We start from the raw sequence: 17,970 nt of genomic DNA, 5'->3' as shown, positions 1-17,970 counted from the left end.
CAGCCCCTGCTGCAGTGGGTTGCCATGGGCTACCGTGTGTAGCCAGCAGCCAGCGTAAGCGGCCAGCAGCCGCAGTGAGCGGCCATCCAGAAGCTGGCGACTGATCTGCCTCGCCCGGGAAGAGCGCAATGATGGTGCCAACTTGGGGCAGTGAAACAACATCCTCCACAACTAGACTGAAGAACAAAAGGACAGCAACTTGTCTGTTCCCCTTCCCCAATTCCCCAGCGCTGTTCCTATCCCCCAATTCCCCAATAAAAATCTTAAAAAAAAAAAGTTTCCTCTGTAAACCCCAATTATGAGTAACTATTTTCTTTATTATTAAAGCAAGACTTTCAGTAACGACAAGCTATATTAATAAAAACTTAAAGCAGAAGCAAATCCAGGCCTGTGTCAGTTACTTGAAAAGCAAACTGTCCTCAGTTCCTTCGAATCTTCCTAGAAGACAGCTGCACAGAGCAGTCGCTGAAAATACATACACTACGCTTCTAACACACTCTCACCTAAGAGCCTGACAGCACACTGCACATCCCAAGCCCATCAGGGTCCCCCGCGTGGACAAACCTCCTGCACTCCCAGTGTAATATGATGGTAAGCCCTGTCTCCCACTTCAGGAACGCTTTCTGGTCTTTTTTCACACTGTGTCTCACGTATCTGTACCATCTGCCCAGTGAAGATGCACTTTCCTGAAGGGCAGGAAACAATTTGGCTCCCCATCACCTCCCTATGGCGCCCACATCCATTATCTTTGATTTAAGACTATCACAAGGCTGCCAAGCCCCTTCCCCTTCCCTGGGGTGCCCCAGCCCACTGAAGGAGTCCTCATTAGTGAGTACTTGAACTCTGCAACTTCATCCCTATAGCTGATCAGAGCCAGAGGAAGGCAAACTGTAAAGAGTATTCTCTTCCTCCAGAATTTTAAACTGGCACCCACAGGCTCTGTCTAGTTAAATGGCAGGCAGGTAAGTAGCGGCCAGAGCTGGTGCACATCAAAACCGGCGGGTGAAAGGGGACTAAGCCCCTAGAAGCAGCAGCTGGGCTCGCAGAGCAGAGCAGGAAGATGGGAAGAGAGAGTGAAGCTAAGATGGGAGTGAGACAGAAAGAGACAGACGGACAAGACAGAGGATCGGACAGGGGCTGCCTGATTACCCACTCCTCCAGGTGGTGTGGCGGGTCCTCTTCAATAAGCCCCCTGTTAAACATAAGCTACTTGGGTAGCTTTATTTTAAACAAAAGCCCAAGAAAAAGGTCCTGCTCAAATGTTGGTTCACTAATACTCTCTCCCTAATCCCTTCAGTCTCTGAAACCAAAGCATTGTATCCAACCACTTTTATATCTGATCACGGACCACGTTCCACCTTCTCCACTACTTCTGCCTTTTCTATGTCACTTCTGTGCTCTCCTGCCGGGTCAGACTATGCACTCCATGAAGGCAGGAACAATTTGGTTCACTTTTGTGTTCCCTCAACAGTGGTCAACGCTGTGATAGCCTGACAAAATTTAATGACTATTTCTGGATAAGCTCAGAATCCATTATTGGAGGGAAATTCGGTATAATATATTAGCCTCCCACAGGGCCTTATTAATGTATTTCTTTAATAATCTAAGTAATATAATATTATAGTTAGATTATGAGTTTTTGAGAAAAATAAACATCTCAATGCCTTCCAGTATTGGTCTTCCAAATTTGATGTGGCAACTTATATAAATAATAGCATCTTATATCAGAAGCAATAGATTAATGTTAACACACAGCTGAGAAAGGTGCTTAGGAAGAATTAAAAGTCAGGCCGTCTCTTAGGCTATGAGGGTCCATCCACTGGTCCAGGCACCTGAAAAGCAGCCCACTCTTCTGGCCATAGAAACATGCTTTATCTTTGAAAGCTAACATGTCAGTGCATAAACTGTTTTAAAAAAAGGAGAGTTGAAGTAAATCCAAATATTAACAGCCAGTAGAACGGTAAAGTAGAAACAATCTTAGTTTTATATTAGAAGCTTATAGTTGGTAGCCTAGGTGGGTTTTGCTCATTACAAAAAAATACCTTAAAATTCGCTTATCACAACACTTTCATTCAAAAAAAATTTTTGTTTTTAAAGATTTTATTGGGGGAATTGTGGGGAGGGGAACAGCATTGGGGAATTGGGGAAGGGGAACAGACAGGTAGACAAATTGCTACGGGTTTTTTTGTTCTTCAGTCCAGTTGTGGAGGACGTTGCTTCACTGGTCCATGTTGGTATTATCGTTGTGCTCTTCCCGGGTGAGGCAATCGGTCACCAGTCATTGGTTGGCTGCTCACACCGGCTGCTGGCCGAACATGCTGGCTGCCAGCCACACACAGTAGCTTATGGCAGCCTCACTGCAGCAGGGGCCGCAGCCTACGCCGTCGCCAGCGACTCACAGCAGCCCAGCTCCAGGTCAACCTGTTGTTCACCATCTTAGCTGTAGAGGGCAGTGTCACTGGCCCTCAACAATGTGGGATCCGAACCGCAGCCATGCTGCTCAGAGCTGACGCTCCCAAATGAGCTCTTAACCAGCTGAGCCACTCAGCCAGCCCTCATTCAAATTTTAAAAACCTAAAAAACTCCTCTTTCTCTCTCTCTCGTTCTGGCTATCCAAATTGGAAATAACATTAATCTCAGACAAGATGACATTTAAGTTGTTAAATATGCAAACACGGATAATATTTAACAAAGCCAACCAAAATGCAGTAATATATCCAGAAATATAAAAATATTTCTTTAAGACATAGATTGTCAGAGTTTTACAGAAATTTTCCTCTATTCCTAATATTAAAAGCAAATAGGAGAACCCTCTTAATCCCTTTTGAAAACAAGCTACCTGGGATAAAGGATTAATGCCGAAAGTCTTACTTACACAACACTAAATTCCAAAAGACCAAGGATATTTCAAGAACACAAAATCAAATATGGCCAGGAAAAGGCTGGAAACACTTAATGCGCAGGGTAATGGGATGGTTAATAATTCTGAAAATAATGTGCTGATCATGGTTCTTTCTAGGCATTCAACTTTTGAAGTCAATTTTCAGCAAATTCTCAAGGATATTTCTTTTTTGAAAAAAGTGCTAACAATTAGGTAGTGTTAATAAAATGGCAGTTTAAACATGTAGGTCAGAAGTTAATAAATAGCACTCATCTTAGTCAATTTACACCTCTGCAAAAGGAATGAGCAACACCTCTCACAAGGGGTTTGCCAAAAATAATGCAGACCTTGAAGGAGGTAAGATAAAGACCTTGCCTTCCAGACTTATCCAGGAACAAGAGTGACCAGATTTGATAATTATTGAAGATGAGTGATAGGCATATGGGGCATTCATTATATATTAGGCTGTCGGAAAAGTCATGACGTATTTTTTCTGTTTTTCGTTGCAAAAATTTTTCCGACAACCCAATACCATTCTCGCTACTTTCATATATCCTTCAAATTTTGAATTAAAAAGAATCAAAAGTCAAAAGCTAGCCCAGGGCCAGCCGAGTGGCGCGTTGGTTAGGAGTTGGCTTGGGATGCCAGCTCTGAGCAGCAGAGCCCCGGTTCGGATCCCACATGAGGGCCAGTGACACAGCGCCCGCCACAGCTAAGATGGTGAACAACAGCTCGACCTGGAGCTGGGCTGCCATGAGTCGCCGGCGAAGGCATAGACTGCAGTGGGGCTGGCCAGCAGCTGGCGTGCGCTTTCATGAGCCGCCATGAGCCTCCATGAGTAGCTGTCCAATGGCCGGTGAGCGACTGCCTCACCCAGGAAGAGCGCAATAATAATACCAACTTGGGCCAGTGAAGCAACGTCCTCCACAACTAGACTGAAGAACCAAAGGACAGCAACTTGTCTGTTCCCCTTCCCCGATTCCCCAATAAAATCTTTAAAAAAAAAAGCTAGCCCAGCGGAAACAGAGTCAAATGTCTAAATTTACATTGCATTAAAAAAAAAAAAAGTCCAAAAACAAACCAAGATCCAAATTGTACGTGTCTGATTGCCACTGGCACTTAAGAACATATACATAGAGCAAGAATCAAAAACTCTACAGCAAAATGGTACAGAAGTAGCCTAATCATGGGATATTTTCATCAAAAAGTTTTTACATAACCATTTCTTTTTCAAAGAACATATCCAAGAAGGTAATAAAAAAATGTATAATAACTGAGGGTTTACTATGTACCAGAATTATTGCAAGTGTTTTATGTGTGGCAAGTCATGTAATTCTCTATCAGTCAGCAATTGTTCCATTTCCTAGAATGTGAAACCAATTGGCTGGAACATACCTAAAGTAGCTGACATTTCTGAACAGTCAAGGAGTCCATTAATTATAAGTTTTAAACTACTAACATGTTGGCATATAAACCCAAACAAAGTCTGTCCTAAACAATACACTTGTTTCTGGATTAAAATGATGAACTTCCTCCTTTAAAAATGTATGGAACACAAAGAGAAATCCTATCAAACTGCTTTCAACATATAGTCTTTTAATAATAGTGAGGGATACTGGAAACAGAGTAACTAATTTAATTGAGAACCACAACTAGAAACCAACCGAAAATGTTCTCTGCTTACAATTTAATGAGGTGCTGAGAGGGAAAGTGCAGCTGATGAAACACCCCTGCAATAATGGGAAATGTGAGTGGTGCTGTTTGCACAATGATGACCTCCTGTAAAAGCAAGGGACATATAAGGCTGCAAGGCATTGCCTATTTCCCAATAATTTGACCCAAGTCTGTTTCTCACACTGTATATAAAGGCACTGTTATATACATACATTTATGCTCAGAGTTGGAAAATATTTTCCAAGAGCCTTGTTTGATGTCACTCTTATTCCAAAGTACTGAATGTAAAAACACAAGGCGGGGGACGGGTTGGGGGGAGGAGCACACCAAAATAGACAGGATACAAATGAGATAACACAATCAGATGTACACACATATACATATAAGCCTAGATTCTCATTCTCCTGTCAATTTATGGCCAATTTTCTTATTTTTAAAATAGCCAAACACTATAATTTTATTTGCTAATTATACCTCAATAGAGCTAAAAGGAAAAAGAAAATATATTACAGGAAAAAATTCCTTTTTTAAATTTTATTTAGCTGAGCCATCCTGCTGCCTGTTGGCAGCTCAGCTTGGGCTGGGCATCGAACCGCTGTTGTTCAGCGCTCACACTCTTGAGTGAGCTCTTAACCAACTGAGCCACTTGGCAGGCCCTGAAAAAAATTTTTAATAAACAAAATGTCAACTCTAAAAATCTGTAGTACTATTGCAAATATGTAACAATTGAGTACACACATAGGAATGAGATAGGCAATAACAAGGAGAAACACTGAATCAAACATTAATTTGATAAAATGATAATTGTGTGAAAAAAAATTCAAACTGGTTTCATCTTTTTAGCTCTAAATCCTAGGATTTGTGCAAGCAATCCCTATATTTACACAGGCCATTAAAGCAAAAGATATATCCATTCTCATATACAGTCATAGGTAGCGGGGTACCTCAATTCGAAAATTGTTTCACCTAATAAGAATTTTTGGATCTTTACTAAACCACAACATAATGTCTATGTGCCTGTAATTTGTGGATCAATTTTAAGGCTACAAAGCTGGACAGCACACAGCAAAATCAAAATGGCCAAGAACGGACCACAGCTTCTACCACAGTTCCGTATGTTCTATGTCCTCTCCAAGCTGCTTAGGTTAAACAGGTCACGTGCATCTTTGTTTTTTAAATTAACTTTAATTCCATATTGCTGTGGCATGAAACAACAAGGTTGAGAGCCAACTCTTGTCTGGGAAACCAACATTCAGCTACATGTTTTAGAGAAGAAAGTTGGGCAAAGTTAAGGGCTTGGTTCAACTCATCGAACAGGCTGCTTTTGTTTTGTTTGGCCACTGGCATGCTTTGGTTGGTGATCCCATTAATTTAGAGACAAAACAATTGTTCATTGAGAGCAAGAATGTTAAAAGCACCAGAAAACATGTATCGTTAGCTGTGGAAAGGAAAACATTTGGGGGAAAGCGAGTATACCCATCATCTAATAGAAGAGACAAACAAACAAAGCCGCATTCACCTGTCTAACTTTCCCAGCTGGAAATCTCTGCCAGCGCTTGAGGCTACACCTGTTCCAAACTCCCTCCGGAGACCTGCTCCCCAGGGTGTGAGCAGAGCCACGGACACCTGCTCCACATCCCTACCTCACACCAGGTGCTTTGAATGTTAGGCAGCAGAGCCTGTGTCGCCTTAAGTTCTCTCCATAAGAGGAGAAAGAACAGTGCTGGGACTCGTACAATTTCTCATTTAATTTGCCAATATTTAACTTTTAGAACACACATCTACATGTTGCTATCATAAAGGGAGACTTGCTCTAAGACTGGTAAGGCAGCTCTCCTGGGCTGCTCAGGTATCAAAGAGCAAAGAGTAGATCTGAATGGAGGTCTGATTGACAGCCAAGCCCACGTTCCCTCCACTGCACTTGACCCCGAAGGCTCTCTTTTCACAGCATCTTGTACACAATGAGGCGGGTGAGCAGGGTGACCTTTCAAATCCCTTTTTGCACTAACATCTTGGGATTTGAATTCCTGCTCTCCCCAGTCCAACCTACCCTTGGATCCAGGCTAATACTTTAAAAGTGTCTTGCCCAGAAAACAGGCATGCTATTATTAATAATAAAAACAATCCCATAGCTCGTTCTTATCTCTAGGATTAGACTTCAAATCGCCACACTTACAACCAAGATCCTCTACTTTACAGACTCGTTCCACCTTTCCACTCTTCTAAGTTCTCTTTTCAATTTATCTAATTGTATATTTACAAGGTGTGTTCGAAAAATTAGGTGAATGCTGCTGCCGAGTGCTATCCAATAGAAAGGCAGGGATCTTCAATATGGAAAGTGGTGCGTCAAACCTTAGAAACATTGTGTGACAAGTTTCAGCTTGTTTGGTGCAGGCGGGTGTGAGCTACGGTTGAGAGAAGCTGTGTTTTAAAGTGTGCCGTTAATCATCCTCCATCACGACAACGTTCTTGTCACACCTTGCTTCTGGTATATGGCAATTTCTGTCAAACAAAAACATTACAGTGTGTCCTCATCCACCTTATTCACGGGATCTGGCACCACGTGACTTCTGGCTCTTCCCCAAAGTCAAAATGGTTCAGGACATCAAGGCGGCCACAGTGCAACTAAAGACACTCACAAAAGAGGACTTCCAGAGCTGCTTCAGAAAGTGGCAAGAACTTGGGATAAGTGTGTTTGAAGCGAGGGGGAGCATTTTGAGGGGGATTAATGGCAATTTGTCTTTTACTATAATACATTTTTTTAAATTTAAACATTCACTGTATTTTTTGAGCACACCTCATATATAAGCTCAAAAGTGGTGTCTTGCCACCGCTCAGCAACACTTGGCACAAAATCCTGTCCTGAACACACTCAATTACATATTTGCTAAATTTGAGAAGGAACAAGATTCTTTAGATGAAAAATCAAAATACACCTCCAATGTTTTCTTCTCCCGTCCCAAAGCCTTTGGTGTAAATAAAACAGTGTTTTTAAAATTTTTTTCATTTCATTCGTGAGGGCAGTAAAATCTAAAAATGTTCATTTTTGTTCCTAGGCTTTAATATGTTTCAAAGAGAATATTATCCTAGTTTTGTTCTATTTATATTTATAAGACTTCTGGTTCCTTAAACCAATGTTTGGGTACTGTAACAGTTCATTAAGGCAAGTGGCCACTTTAGGCTGTTAAATGATGAATAATTGATATAGTTATTTTCAAGTTGCTTCTGTGATGGCAGCACTTTCTGCATCTAGTATAGAACAGAGGGAAGAAGCTGCTATTGAAAGACCACAGAGGAAAATAGTAAGTGAGGGAATGTCTGTTGCGGTCATCTATGATTGTACACAAACTACCCCAAACCTTAGTGGCTTCAAACAATACATATTTCTTCTCTCACAGTTTCTGTGTGTTAAGAATCCGGAAGTGGCTTAGCTGAGGGTTCAGGATGTCAGCCAGGGTCACATGAAGGCGTGACTAAGTTACAGGATCCACTTGCAAGTGGTTCATTTGCATGCCTGTCCAGTTGGCAGGAGGCTTCAGTTCCTCGCCACACACACATCCCCACAGTGCTCCTTTGAGTGTCCTTTATGACATGGCAGCTGGCTTCCGCCATGGCAAAAGTGTGCACAGTAGAAGCCACGTCTTTTATGACCTAGCCTCAAAAGTGACACACTATCATTTATGCAATATCTTGTTCGTTATACGTGTCAGCCCTGCACATTGTGAAAGGATTGCACATGTAGACATGACTCAGGGGAGGGAGGCAAGTATCCCTGGGAGCCATCTTGAAAGCTAGCTCCAATGCAATAATTTAGACTTTCTCACAATTCTGTGGGTTGACTGGACAATTCTTTTTTTTCACTTGGTGTCGTCAGCTAGAGTACTTTCAGGGAAGGCGGCAAGGTCCACCCTGGCCTTGCATATGGGGCTGGTGCAGGCAGCTGGCTGGGAGCTCAGGTAGGGCTGTTGATGAAAAGCCTCCATTCTCTTCCATTTGGACTTGTCCACCTGGCTGCCTTCCCAGAGCACAAAAGGAGAACTGTCTTTGCCTTCTTAAGGCTTAGACCCAGAACTGAACCAGTGTCACTTCCACTCCATTCTACTGGTTAAAGCAAGTCTCCTGTCCAACCAAGATTCCAGGGGAGGGTGTAACTCCTGGAAGGCATAATTCTTCAGCAGCAAACGATGGGACCTGTTACCACAGGGTCACATAAAGAGCAATCTAGGGTTTGCCTAATGCTTTCAGAAAGCATACTTAGTGGTTATTTAGTGTATTTAGCCGAATATTTAAAGTCATGTACCTGTTTATCACTCCATTATTGAGAATATACCATGGCATTTGCATCTTAACCAGGTAAAAATTAACTGAAGGCAAATCTGGACTATAGGCCAACAACCCCCCCATCCTCCCCCATCCCCCCAACTCTGGCCTAAAAATCTCTTTAGAATTCCACCAATGGGGAAAAACAGTCCCGGCAAAAGGAAACCACAAGCTCCATTGAGGGGAGGCTCTCTCCATGGAGAGAGACATTCAGAGCCTTGCCTATACTGCTCCAACCCCCAGGCCAATCGCAGGCACTCCACAAGCAGTTACTAAATGAGGGACTACTTAGCTCTGCAGAGCTAAGTGTCAGGTAAAACACTTTGTAAGGCACGATCTCTAGAAATGATTCCTCTCGGCAACACCTTGGGACAATCATCCTTTTGTCTGTAGGAAGCATGGTTAAGTCTTAGTCTTAACTCAGGTTTCTAGAATAAATTACCACAGACTGGGTGGCTTACACAGCAAACATTTATTTTATCACAATCCTGGATTCTGGAAGTGTAAGATCAAGATGCCAGGATGGTCAGGTTCTGCTGAGAGCTTGCTCCCTGGCTTACAGATGGCTGCCTTCTCTCTGTGAGCGCCCATTACCTTGTTGTGTGAGCAGGGAGAGAGAGAGAGCAAACTCTCTGCAAGCTCTCTGGTCTCTAATTGTAAGGACACGAATCCCATCACGAGGTGCCCACCCTCATCACCTCATCTACCTACTAAACCCAATTACCCACTAAAGGTCCCACCTTCAAATATCATCACTTTAGAGGTTATGGCTTCAATACAGGAAATGGGGTCAAGAGGACACAAACATTCCGTTTAGCAGTCCTCAATACATATTTGATGAAGAAATGAAAGAAAATCCTCAAACAGTGCTGACTGTGCTAATAAAAGAAAAACACAAAGAAAGGCAAATGTTTGAATGAAGACTGGGCAGAAGAAACATAACTATCACGACCACAAAAGAGGAGGAAATACACGGGCACTTAGAATCTGGAGGATTTGGGATAAAATGCAGATTAAACAAATAATTGATTTAAACCGTAAGTTGATCTTCCTAATACAACTTGTTCCTGGGCTTATAACCAGGAACAAAGGTAAAGGGCTCAATTTTTACTTTTCTCCTTAATTGTCCCCTTGACCCCATGATAGGACAGAAGAAAATCTGGGGGCAAAAATGATAATATTTACATTAACAACAACAAAACCAACAGCAAGGCATACACACTGAGAGGAACCTGAGATCAAGAAAACAGACTAGATAATTCATGAAAATAATAATATTTGACACATCGTATTAAGCTAAGTATCAACGATTCAGTGTGCAACTTATAGGGGCAATCCTTTGAAAAAACAAATTTAACAAGTAAGTTACGCTGGTTAGCACAAGGTCAAAATGAGGTCATGGTAATGAGTTCAGTTGATTTCCTTCTGTCCTAGGTCCAGAGACTGCTAACAGCTGCATCTGACTCAGCCAGCTGTCTTTAAAACATCTGTTTTGGTCACAAGAGGGACCGAGTGAGCACAAAAAAAAAAAAAAAAAAATTTTACCGCTATTGGGAGAAAAATTATCAGTAAATGAGTAGCACTGTAAATGGTCACCAATAGTAATGGTTTCTGTTTTGTTTTGTTTTTAAAGAGTTTGCACAATGATAGATGACAAAATGAAGTGGATAAATATCTTCATGGTACTGAACAAAAATGCTCATCAACCTGGAATTCTATACCTAATTAATTCATTGTTCAATAAGAACAACTTCTGAAAATAACTAAGGCGATAGATATCCAAAAAAAAATAAAAGGAGGAATCATAATAAATAATATAAGAATAGAGACGCCTTGGTAAAAGGATTGGCTGTAAACAATGAATCCACTTAAAGAGAGAACTTCCAACTACGGGATTTATGCCAAGAGAACAGACTGTAAGACTACAATGTTGAAAATATAAAATATAACTTACAAAACCTGTGAGAGGGGAGGTAGAAAAATCATGAATATTATTCCCTGTGACTTTCAAGGCATCAATTGATACTGTTGAAAATAAAAATGTGGAATTAAAAAACAAAAGAATAAAGGAAAATAAACATTTTTAAACAACACCAAAAAAATTCAATCCTACAAACAAAGATTATTCATCATTTCTAATTATAAAAGAAAAATTATCAGCATACCTACAAAGTGGGAAGTGGCAGGAAGACCTTAAAATATCAATAAGGAATATTCTAGGTAATTCATGATGTATCATTCAATAGAAAATATCCAATTCTGTTTAAATGTTCCAAGTAAGTATCTCCTCCACCCATACTTTTCCCTAAACTGGTTAAAGTCAGGATGCACTACGAATTCCCTCAGTCACTCATTCTCTAACATATAAAACTTTTCTAATCCATGGTGTTTCTAAGCCCACTGTGTTGGACTGCAATCATATTTCTATTTTGTCCCATGCCACCTTCATCCCTTTTCTGTCGAGAGACTCTCTCCCCACACCATGTGGCTCAGGTCTGGCTGTCACACCCACGTGGCCAACACAGACCAGTCCCAGCAGAGTCCTTGTGCCAAAGGTAGATGTGTGACCCAAAGCAGGGCCAAGCAGAATCTCTCCGTGGAATGATAATGCACCTGGCAGAATGTGCTTGGGAAGACAGGCTGGGACAACACACTCCCCGAGCTACTGGCTGCCATCTTTCCTGGCCTCCTTCAGGAAGCCCATCTTAGCAGGAGAAAATGAGGTGAACATAAAGGATAAGCAGAAAACAAGAGAGACTCCAATAGAGAAATTCCAAGCAGCACTGAGTCCTCGTTCCAATATTCGAGGACCCCATTTCTGGATGCCTTGGTTACAATTCTACACGCTACCCCAATCCCAAGATCCTTCCCATCTGCGGGTGAAAATATTCTCCATGTGTAAGATGTTTAGTGGGTTCCATCACCTGGTAACAGAAGCTGGCTAATTAACCCACCCTTCCTACTTCCCCAGGCCTTTTCTTTTCCTTTTCCTTTTTTCCTCTCCTTTCTAAGACTCAGCCTCTCACTTATCCACTGGATCCTATTTCTCCCTACATACCGGAGCCTTGTTTTCATATAATAGACATCCACCCTTCCCACAGTTGAGCCCTTAAAGCTTCCTTTAGGCTAAATTCCTTTCCTTAAAAAAACAAAAAACAAAAAACAAAGACAGAACAAAAAACAAAGCCTTTCCCTTTTCCTTGAATTGCCCTCAAGCTGTTGGCCTCTAGGTCTACCCTCAGAGTCCACAGGTGTCTTCTTCACCTTCCATTCCTGTTATTCTTCTTGTAACCTACCGCAATTTTACTTCCATTCCATTGAAATTGCTATCCCAAGATCAACAATGACCTTTTATTTGCCAAATTAGGATGCTTTGTTATAAAACAACGTCCAAAACTTAGAAGTGGGCAACAAAGATGACTGGGTGTCTGTCCTAGCAGTGAAATGCAGGTGTTATCGTCCAGAGCTTGGGGAGGTAGGAGAAAGAGTATCTCATTCTACAGGGTGCGTTCTTCTGCTTGACTGGTTATTGACTAAGCTATTTTAGGGCTTTGTAAGGGGAAATGCTGTAGAAACAAATAGCAATGCAAGTGTTTCCTGCCCCATGCAATACAGAGCAGAGGATTCCTAGCTATGTAAATGAAGTTCATTGGAAAAAGAATTTAAATCTCTCCAAGTCAAACTGGACTAGTTATAACACCTTACAAGTTACCTCATTAATGAATGAATTGAATAAAATCTTTGATGTGTGTTCCCTTTGCAAGGAGAGTCATGATTTTGCCTTGTCAAAACCTATACTTCCACCACTTCTGGTGCACATCACACTCGACCTCTCATCACCTCGCACATTCAGAAATCCATCTGGCTTGACTTCTAACACGGAACATCTCCCAGTTCTGACCCTAGGTCTGGCCATTCTTCTTCTTTGTTCCCCTTAAATGCTGCAATTCACCCAAGGTTCTTTCCCAGGGCTTTTCCCCAAAGGCATCATGAGGATAAAATGCCAGGTAGCTGGCACTTTATTAATGCTCAATAAAAGTTAGTTGGTAGTAGCATCGTGATCATTGTCACCACGTGCCACCATCACCATCGTCAGCTTTTATATGGCTAAAATTATTTGACAAGCCTTTTTCTCCCCTAGATCCTTCTTTAGAAACAGGTTCTGTGTTCTACTCATCACTGCATCCTTAGCACCCAGAGATACATGTTTGAGGAAGAGAGAAGCACAGGGCTCTAAAAAGGTATTCATGTAATCACCTTGCATTAAAATATTTTTAATGAAAGATGTATCAAAAAGGACCCGCATAAACCTGACTCCCAACCACAGTAAAGCTCTGGTGGAAGGCCGGAGGACTCTTCACTGCACCTTCCCTCTCCCACTTGTTAGATCATGGGATCTAAGACCCTTATAGTCCACAGTCATTGGTGGCATGTGGTAGAGGGGGCAGCAACACTGTTCAATGGAAATACAATATAACGGAAATGTAATGCTTATATAATTTTAAATCCCATAGAAGCCACATTAAAAAATAAAAAGAAACATGTGAAATTCACTTTAATAATATACATATTTACAATTTAGTAACTGACACATGTTTATAACAGTATATATATAAAATGTTATTTCACTATGAAATCAATATAAAAATGATTGCTGTGACATTTTACATCGTTTATTACATGTAAATCTTTGAAACCTGGTATCTGTCTTTCACTTACAGCATGCACCAGTTTGTATGCTCCATATTTCAAGTGCTCAACAGCCACATGTGGCTAGTGGCTACTGCACTGGGCAGCACAAGAGTGTAGGTTCCAGCAGGGGAGGCCTGATGGCAATGAGGACTTGGGGACAGAGTGACAAAGCAAGAGGATGGCTTTTGGAAACACAAACCTGTAGGCATTCCCCTTCTTTAAAAAATAAATAAATACTTTCAATGACTTCCTGTTATTATGGTTAAAGACCAAATTCAGTAAAAGGGCTCACAAGGCCTGAAGTTTCTGGCCCTTTCTTACTTTTCCAGTCTAATCCATCTTAAGACTCTGGCCTGTGTGCATCATCCTACCAGACCTCTGTGGGTGGTGCACTGAGGCAGGCAGATAATACTGGAATTCCAAGACAAAGGAGAAACGACCAAGGCAGGCGCTTACTCTCTGCCCCTCCCACAGCACAGCCACTAACTATCTGGCAAAGGAGACTGAGAAGAGCCACTCTGCGGCTCAGCCCTGAGACAAACAACAGACTGAAACAGGAAGTGAAGCTACCGGCATCTCTAAGTGCAGTGGAAATCAGGGTCCTTCCCAGGGTCAAGAAGAGTAATTTTCTTGCCATCATGCAAATGCAAAAATATTGGATTATTCCTAAGTGAAACACAGGGAGAAAAAATTTGGATGCAAACTCTGATACACACATCAAAAGAGCCACACAGAAAAGGATGATGCGGTCAACGTCATTAAGTAAATCTGGGTTCTAGCCTTCTTTAAAAAAAATTTTATTTCACATTCAAAATGTATAATTTGTACATATATACAGAAGCATGCTACACACAGAGTTTCAATTTACCAAAGTCATAATTTATGTACAAAAGTGTACTAGAGGAGCTCTTAGGTTGAATGTGAATATTACTTGTAAAGAGTATGTTTTAGAAATGTCATAAATGGACAAAAGTGAATTATCAATCCCTATTTAATAAATAAGCGGGCAGAATGTTTTGAAAAGATATTAAATATCATTTAAATACTAGTGATTTCTACTTAAAACATATAGAATTATCTTTTCACATAACGATTCATACTCCTTAAAGGGAAAAATCACTTGATATGTAATATATTGTGATAATGTAGATGCTTTTTTCTTTCTCAAAACATAAAAGTTAATATTTAGAGACTGTCCTTTTTTAGGGTGCTACCAAAAATTATATACTCATATACAATGTATGTATTTGTGTACACACACACACACACAGAAGGTGCCAAAAAATTATACACATTTTAAGAAAGGAAAAAACTGTATTAAAATGTAATAATATATACCGATAACAAAAGATGAATACAAATTATGTTTGATTTCTGCAATTACAAGTGGTGGTCAAAGTGGTTACCATCAGCGTCCAGACACTTCTGATTACGGTGAACTACTGCTTGAGCAATGCTAACCAAAGTGTTAACATCTCTTAAAATGTGTATACATTTTTTTGGCACCCCTGGTATGTATGTATGTATGTATGTATGTATGTATGTATATACATGTATGTGTGCATATGTATGTGTATATATATGTATATATGTACATATACATGCATATATATTATAACATTTATAATACATATTATAATATATTATAATATATACAATATATATATATTATAATTTTTATTTCATTACATACTCATTTTGGATCCAAGAAGTCTAAAGGAAATTTTCTACTACATAAAAGATTACAACAAAAAAATGTTGCCAGGCTATCTTGCTGTTTATATGAAGGGTAAGGAATTTTTCATTTCCAAAATGCATAAGATTAATTCCTTTAAATGTTCTTAAAACATAAATAGCCACATGTCCTAGAATAGATAAGCGTCTAATGAGTGAAGGATAGAATGCTTGGGACTCCAGTGATTTTACACTGCAATAATAAGTAAGGAATACCCTGTACATAACAGCAAGGAAACTAGGAAGAATGACACAAAGGATGAACATCTCTGTGAACGGAGAGGCTTTGATTTCCAGCATATAAAAGCTATGTCAAAAGAGCAAAACGCAGAACAGTGCATACAGAAAAAAGAACTATTCTCTTTGCAAGAAAAATAAATCAGGAACAATGAACATGTTTATCAACAGAGGATGGGTGGCAAGTGAGATCTGAGTAAAACTTTTTATAGTTTCAGTGTTTGACCAATGTAAACATTTTACATTTTCAAAAAGTAAAATAAGGGGAAAACCTAGAACTGAATACAAACAGAAATCAACAAAGTATAACAAATTGGTAACATAAAAAGGGAAATTTAACTCTAGTCACTTTTAAACATAATACCTTGTCTGTAGAGCATAGTGAGATATATTCTAAAGATTTTAAAAATGGAAGTGCCAACATATCTTATAGTTTACTCAGTTGGTTTACTGATGGTCATCATTTGATATAATTTATAAAACCATGTATGCATATGGTAAAGCAAGTCAATATATGAATGGTAGAGTGAATCACCAGGAACAAAGATTTTCACTGCAAGAGGTAAAACACAAATATACACATTAAAAAAAAAAAAAAAGGCACCTGATCCAACATGAACTGCTGGCCGCCAGAGGGGACTTACCTCTTGGCAGTACTGTAGGATGCCCTCCTTGGTGCCAATGCACGTTTTGGTCCCTGACGGATCCGACTCCCACTTCCCATTCTGCACGTTCATGTGCATGTTCAGTTTGCCACAGAACATGGCGACCTGGGGTTCCGCGAGCAGGCCGGCATTGCCATCAGTGGGCACCTGCAAAAACAAGTTTCAGTTAGTTACAGAAATCCATAACTCTGGGGTAGAGGTCGGGGGGAAGGGCTGTAAAAAGCTGTGTGGAACTAGACAACAATACCCAAAACAGTTCTATTCTTGCTAATTCTCAACTATGACTTAGCCCTGCCTTCTGCATTCCTTTAAGTATTATGTATGCTACATACGTGTCCAACCACCTCAGTGCCTTTTTTTTTTTTTAACAATGAAATGGAGACATTAGCAATATTAAGAGGAATGTATTCCTTGAAAAGCTTATACATAGTCCCATGGCAGATTTTGTGGTGTCTGACAATGAAATAAGATATTTTTCTGAAATAGATATAATCACTCTGGAGGAAACCACATTCTCATAGTAACCTCCAACTGACTCACACAAAGAACAAGGCCATGTCCTGTGTGATGACCAGGTCTGGAGGGTCACCTTGTGACCTCTCAGAGCTGAAGGCACAGTACTAGCATGCATTATTCGTTAGCAAGTGACTACATTATAATTTTTTGAGCAGAAAAACTACTGCAGAATTTACCAAGCGCAAATATGACAGAATACGTTGGCCATTAACTGGTTTTCCCCTGAGCATTTCCTAGTTATCATTCTCTCAGCTCAAGGGTATGTTAAGGATGCTGGTGTCCCATCCTCCCAAACTCACTGCAAGGAGGCAGCAAGGTCTCCTTCAGGACCTAGCAGAGCAAGTGCCCACCTGCTGTACAGTAAGCTCTCAATAGGTCTTAGCTAGTTCCACTGCAGTCAATACACCATTTCACAAAAATAACTTTGAAAAGAGTGCCCTCATGTATTTCCAAACCCTCCTGTGCACAGGTATCCCCTTAATGTAAATACTGGAGGTGCCAAAAAATGTATACAACTGGACACTGGTCGACATTGCTCAAGCAGTAGTTCGCTGTAATCAGAAGTGTCTGGACACTGATGGTAACCACTTTGAGCACCTCTTGTAATAGCAGAAGTCAAACGTGACTTGTATTCATCTTTTGTTATCGGCATATATTGAGTATTACAATTTTAATACAGTTTTCCTTTCTTGAAATGTGTATACATTTTTCTGGCACCCGTTGTACATTTTTTAAATATAAAGATTAGCTTTCCTGAATGATTCGTTCATGTAAATATTTTATCAAGGGAAAATGGAAGTCCTGAAATATCTGTACTACCTGATTTAATAGGTTCTGATATCACAAAACAAACAAACAAACAAACAAACAAACAAAATCAGCAAGGGATGAAAAAATTCACAGGAGTAAAAGTGTTATTCAAAACCAAGGAATCAACTGACACATTAAGCAAAATAATTCCTCCCTCGTTAAATTCAGCTGCTGAGAAAATAAATGTGTGATATCCATGCCAAGAAGAGTTAACTTCCAACAGAAGCCACTCACGGAGTAGGGAGCTGGATGATTCAATAATAACTTGTATCACTTAAAAAAATTGTTCACAGGAGGAAAAAGAAAAACTCTAAAATTGCATTGAGAGATTTCACTTAAGGAAACAGCTTCCTGACATTTCTTCCCACAGAGAGGTAAAAATAGATCAAACATCTGTCCATTCTAGTCATCATCGTAAGTGTCTTGCTCCACAACAGAGGA

General features: G+C 40.3%; 1 protein-coding gene across 1 annotated transcript in view; it reads right to left on the bottom strand.

The window, feature by feature from the left end:
* Positions 1-16,351, bottom strand: part of APP (amyloid beta precursor protein) — a 198,856-nt gene extending 182,505 nt beyond the window's left edge. The window contains exons 1-4 of the mRNA XM_019662036.1: positions 16,143-16,351; positions 8,380-8,415; positions 2,811-2,821; positions 200-211 (exon numbers count right to left, since the gene is read on the bottom strand). Of these exons, the coding sequence (XP_019517581.1) occupies positions 200-211; positions 2,811-2,821; positions 8,380-8,415; positions 16,143-16,302 (219 nt within the window). The 5' untranslated portion in view covers positions 16,303-16,351. The remainder of the gene's footprint in view (positions 1-199; positions 212-2,810; positions 2,822-8,379; positions 8,416-16,142) is intronic.
* Between the last annotated feature and the right edge of the window lie 1,619 nt (positions 16,352-17,970).

Source organism: Hipposideros armiger, unplaced genomic scaffold, assembly GCF_001890085.2.
Source record: "Hipposideros armiger isolate ML-2016 unplaced genomic scaffold, ASM189008v1 scaffold_363, whole genome shotgun sequence".
Taxonomy (NCBI): domain Eukaryota; kingdom Metazoa; phylum Chordata; class Mammalia; order Chiroptera; family Hipposideridae; genus Hipposideros; species Hipposideros armiger.
The sequence above is the reverse complement of the archived record's forward strand: the minus strand, read 5'-3'. Positions and strand labels throughout refer to the sequence as shown.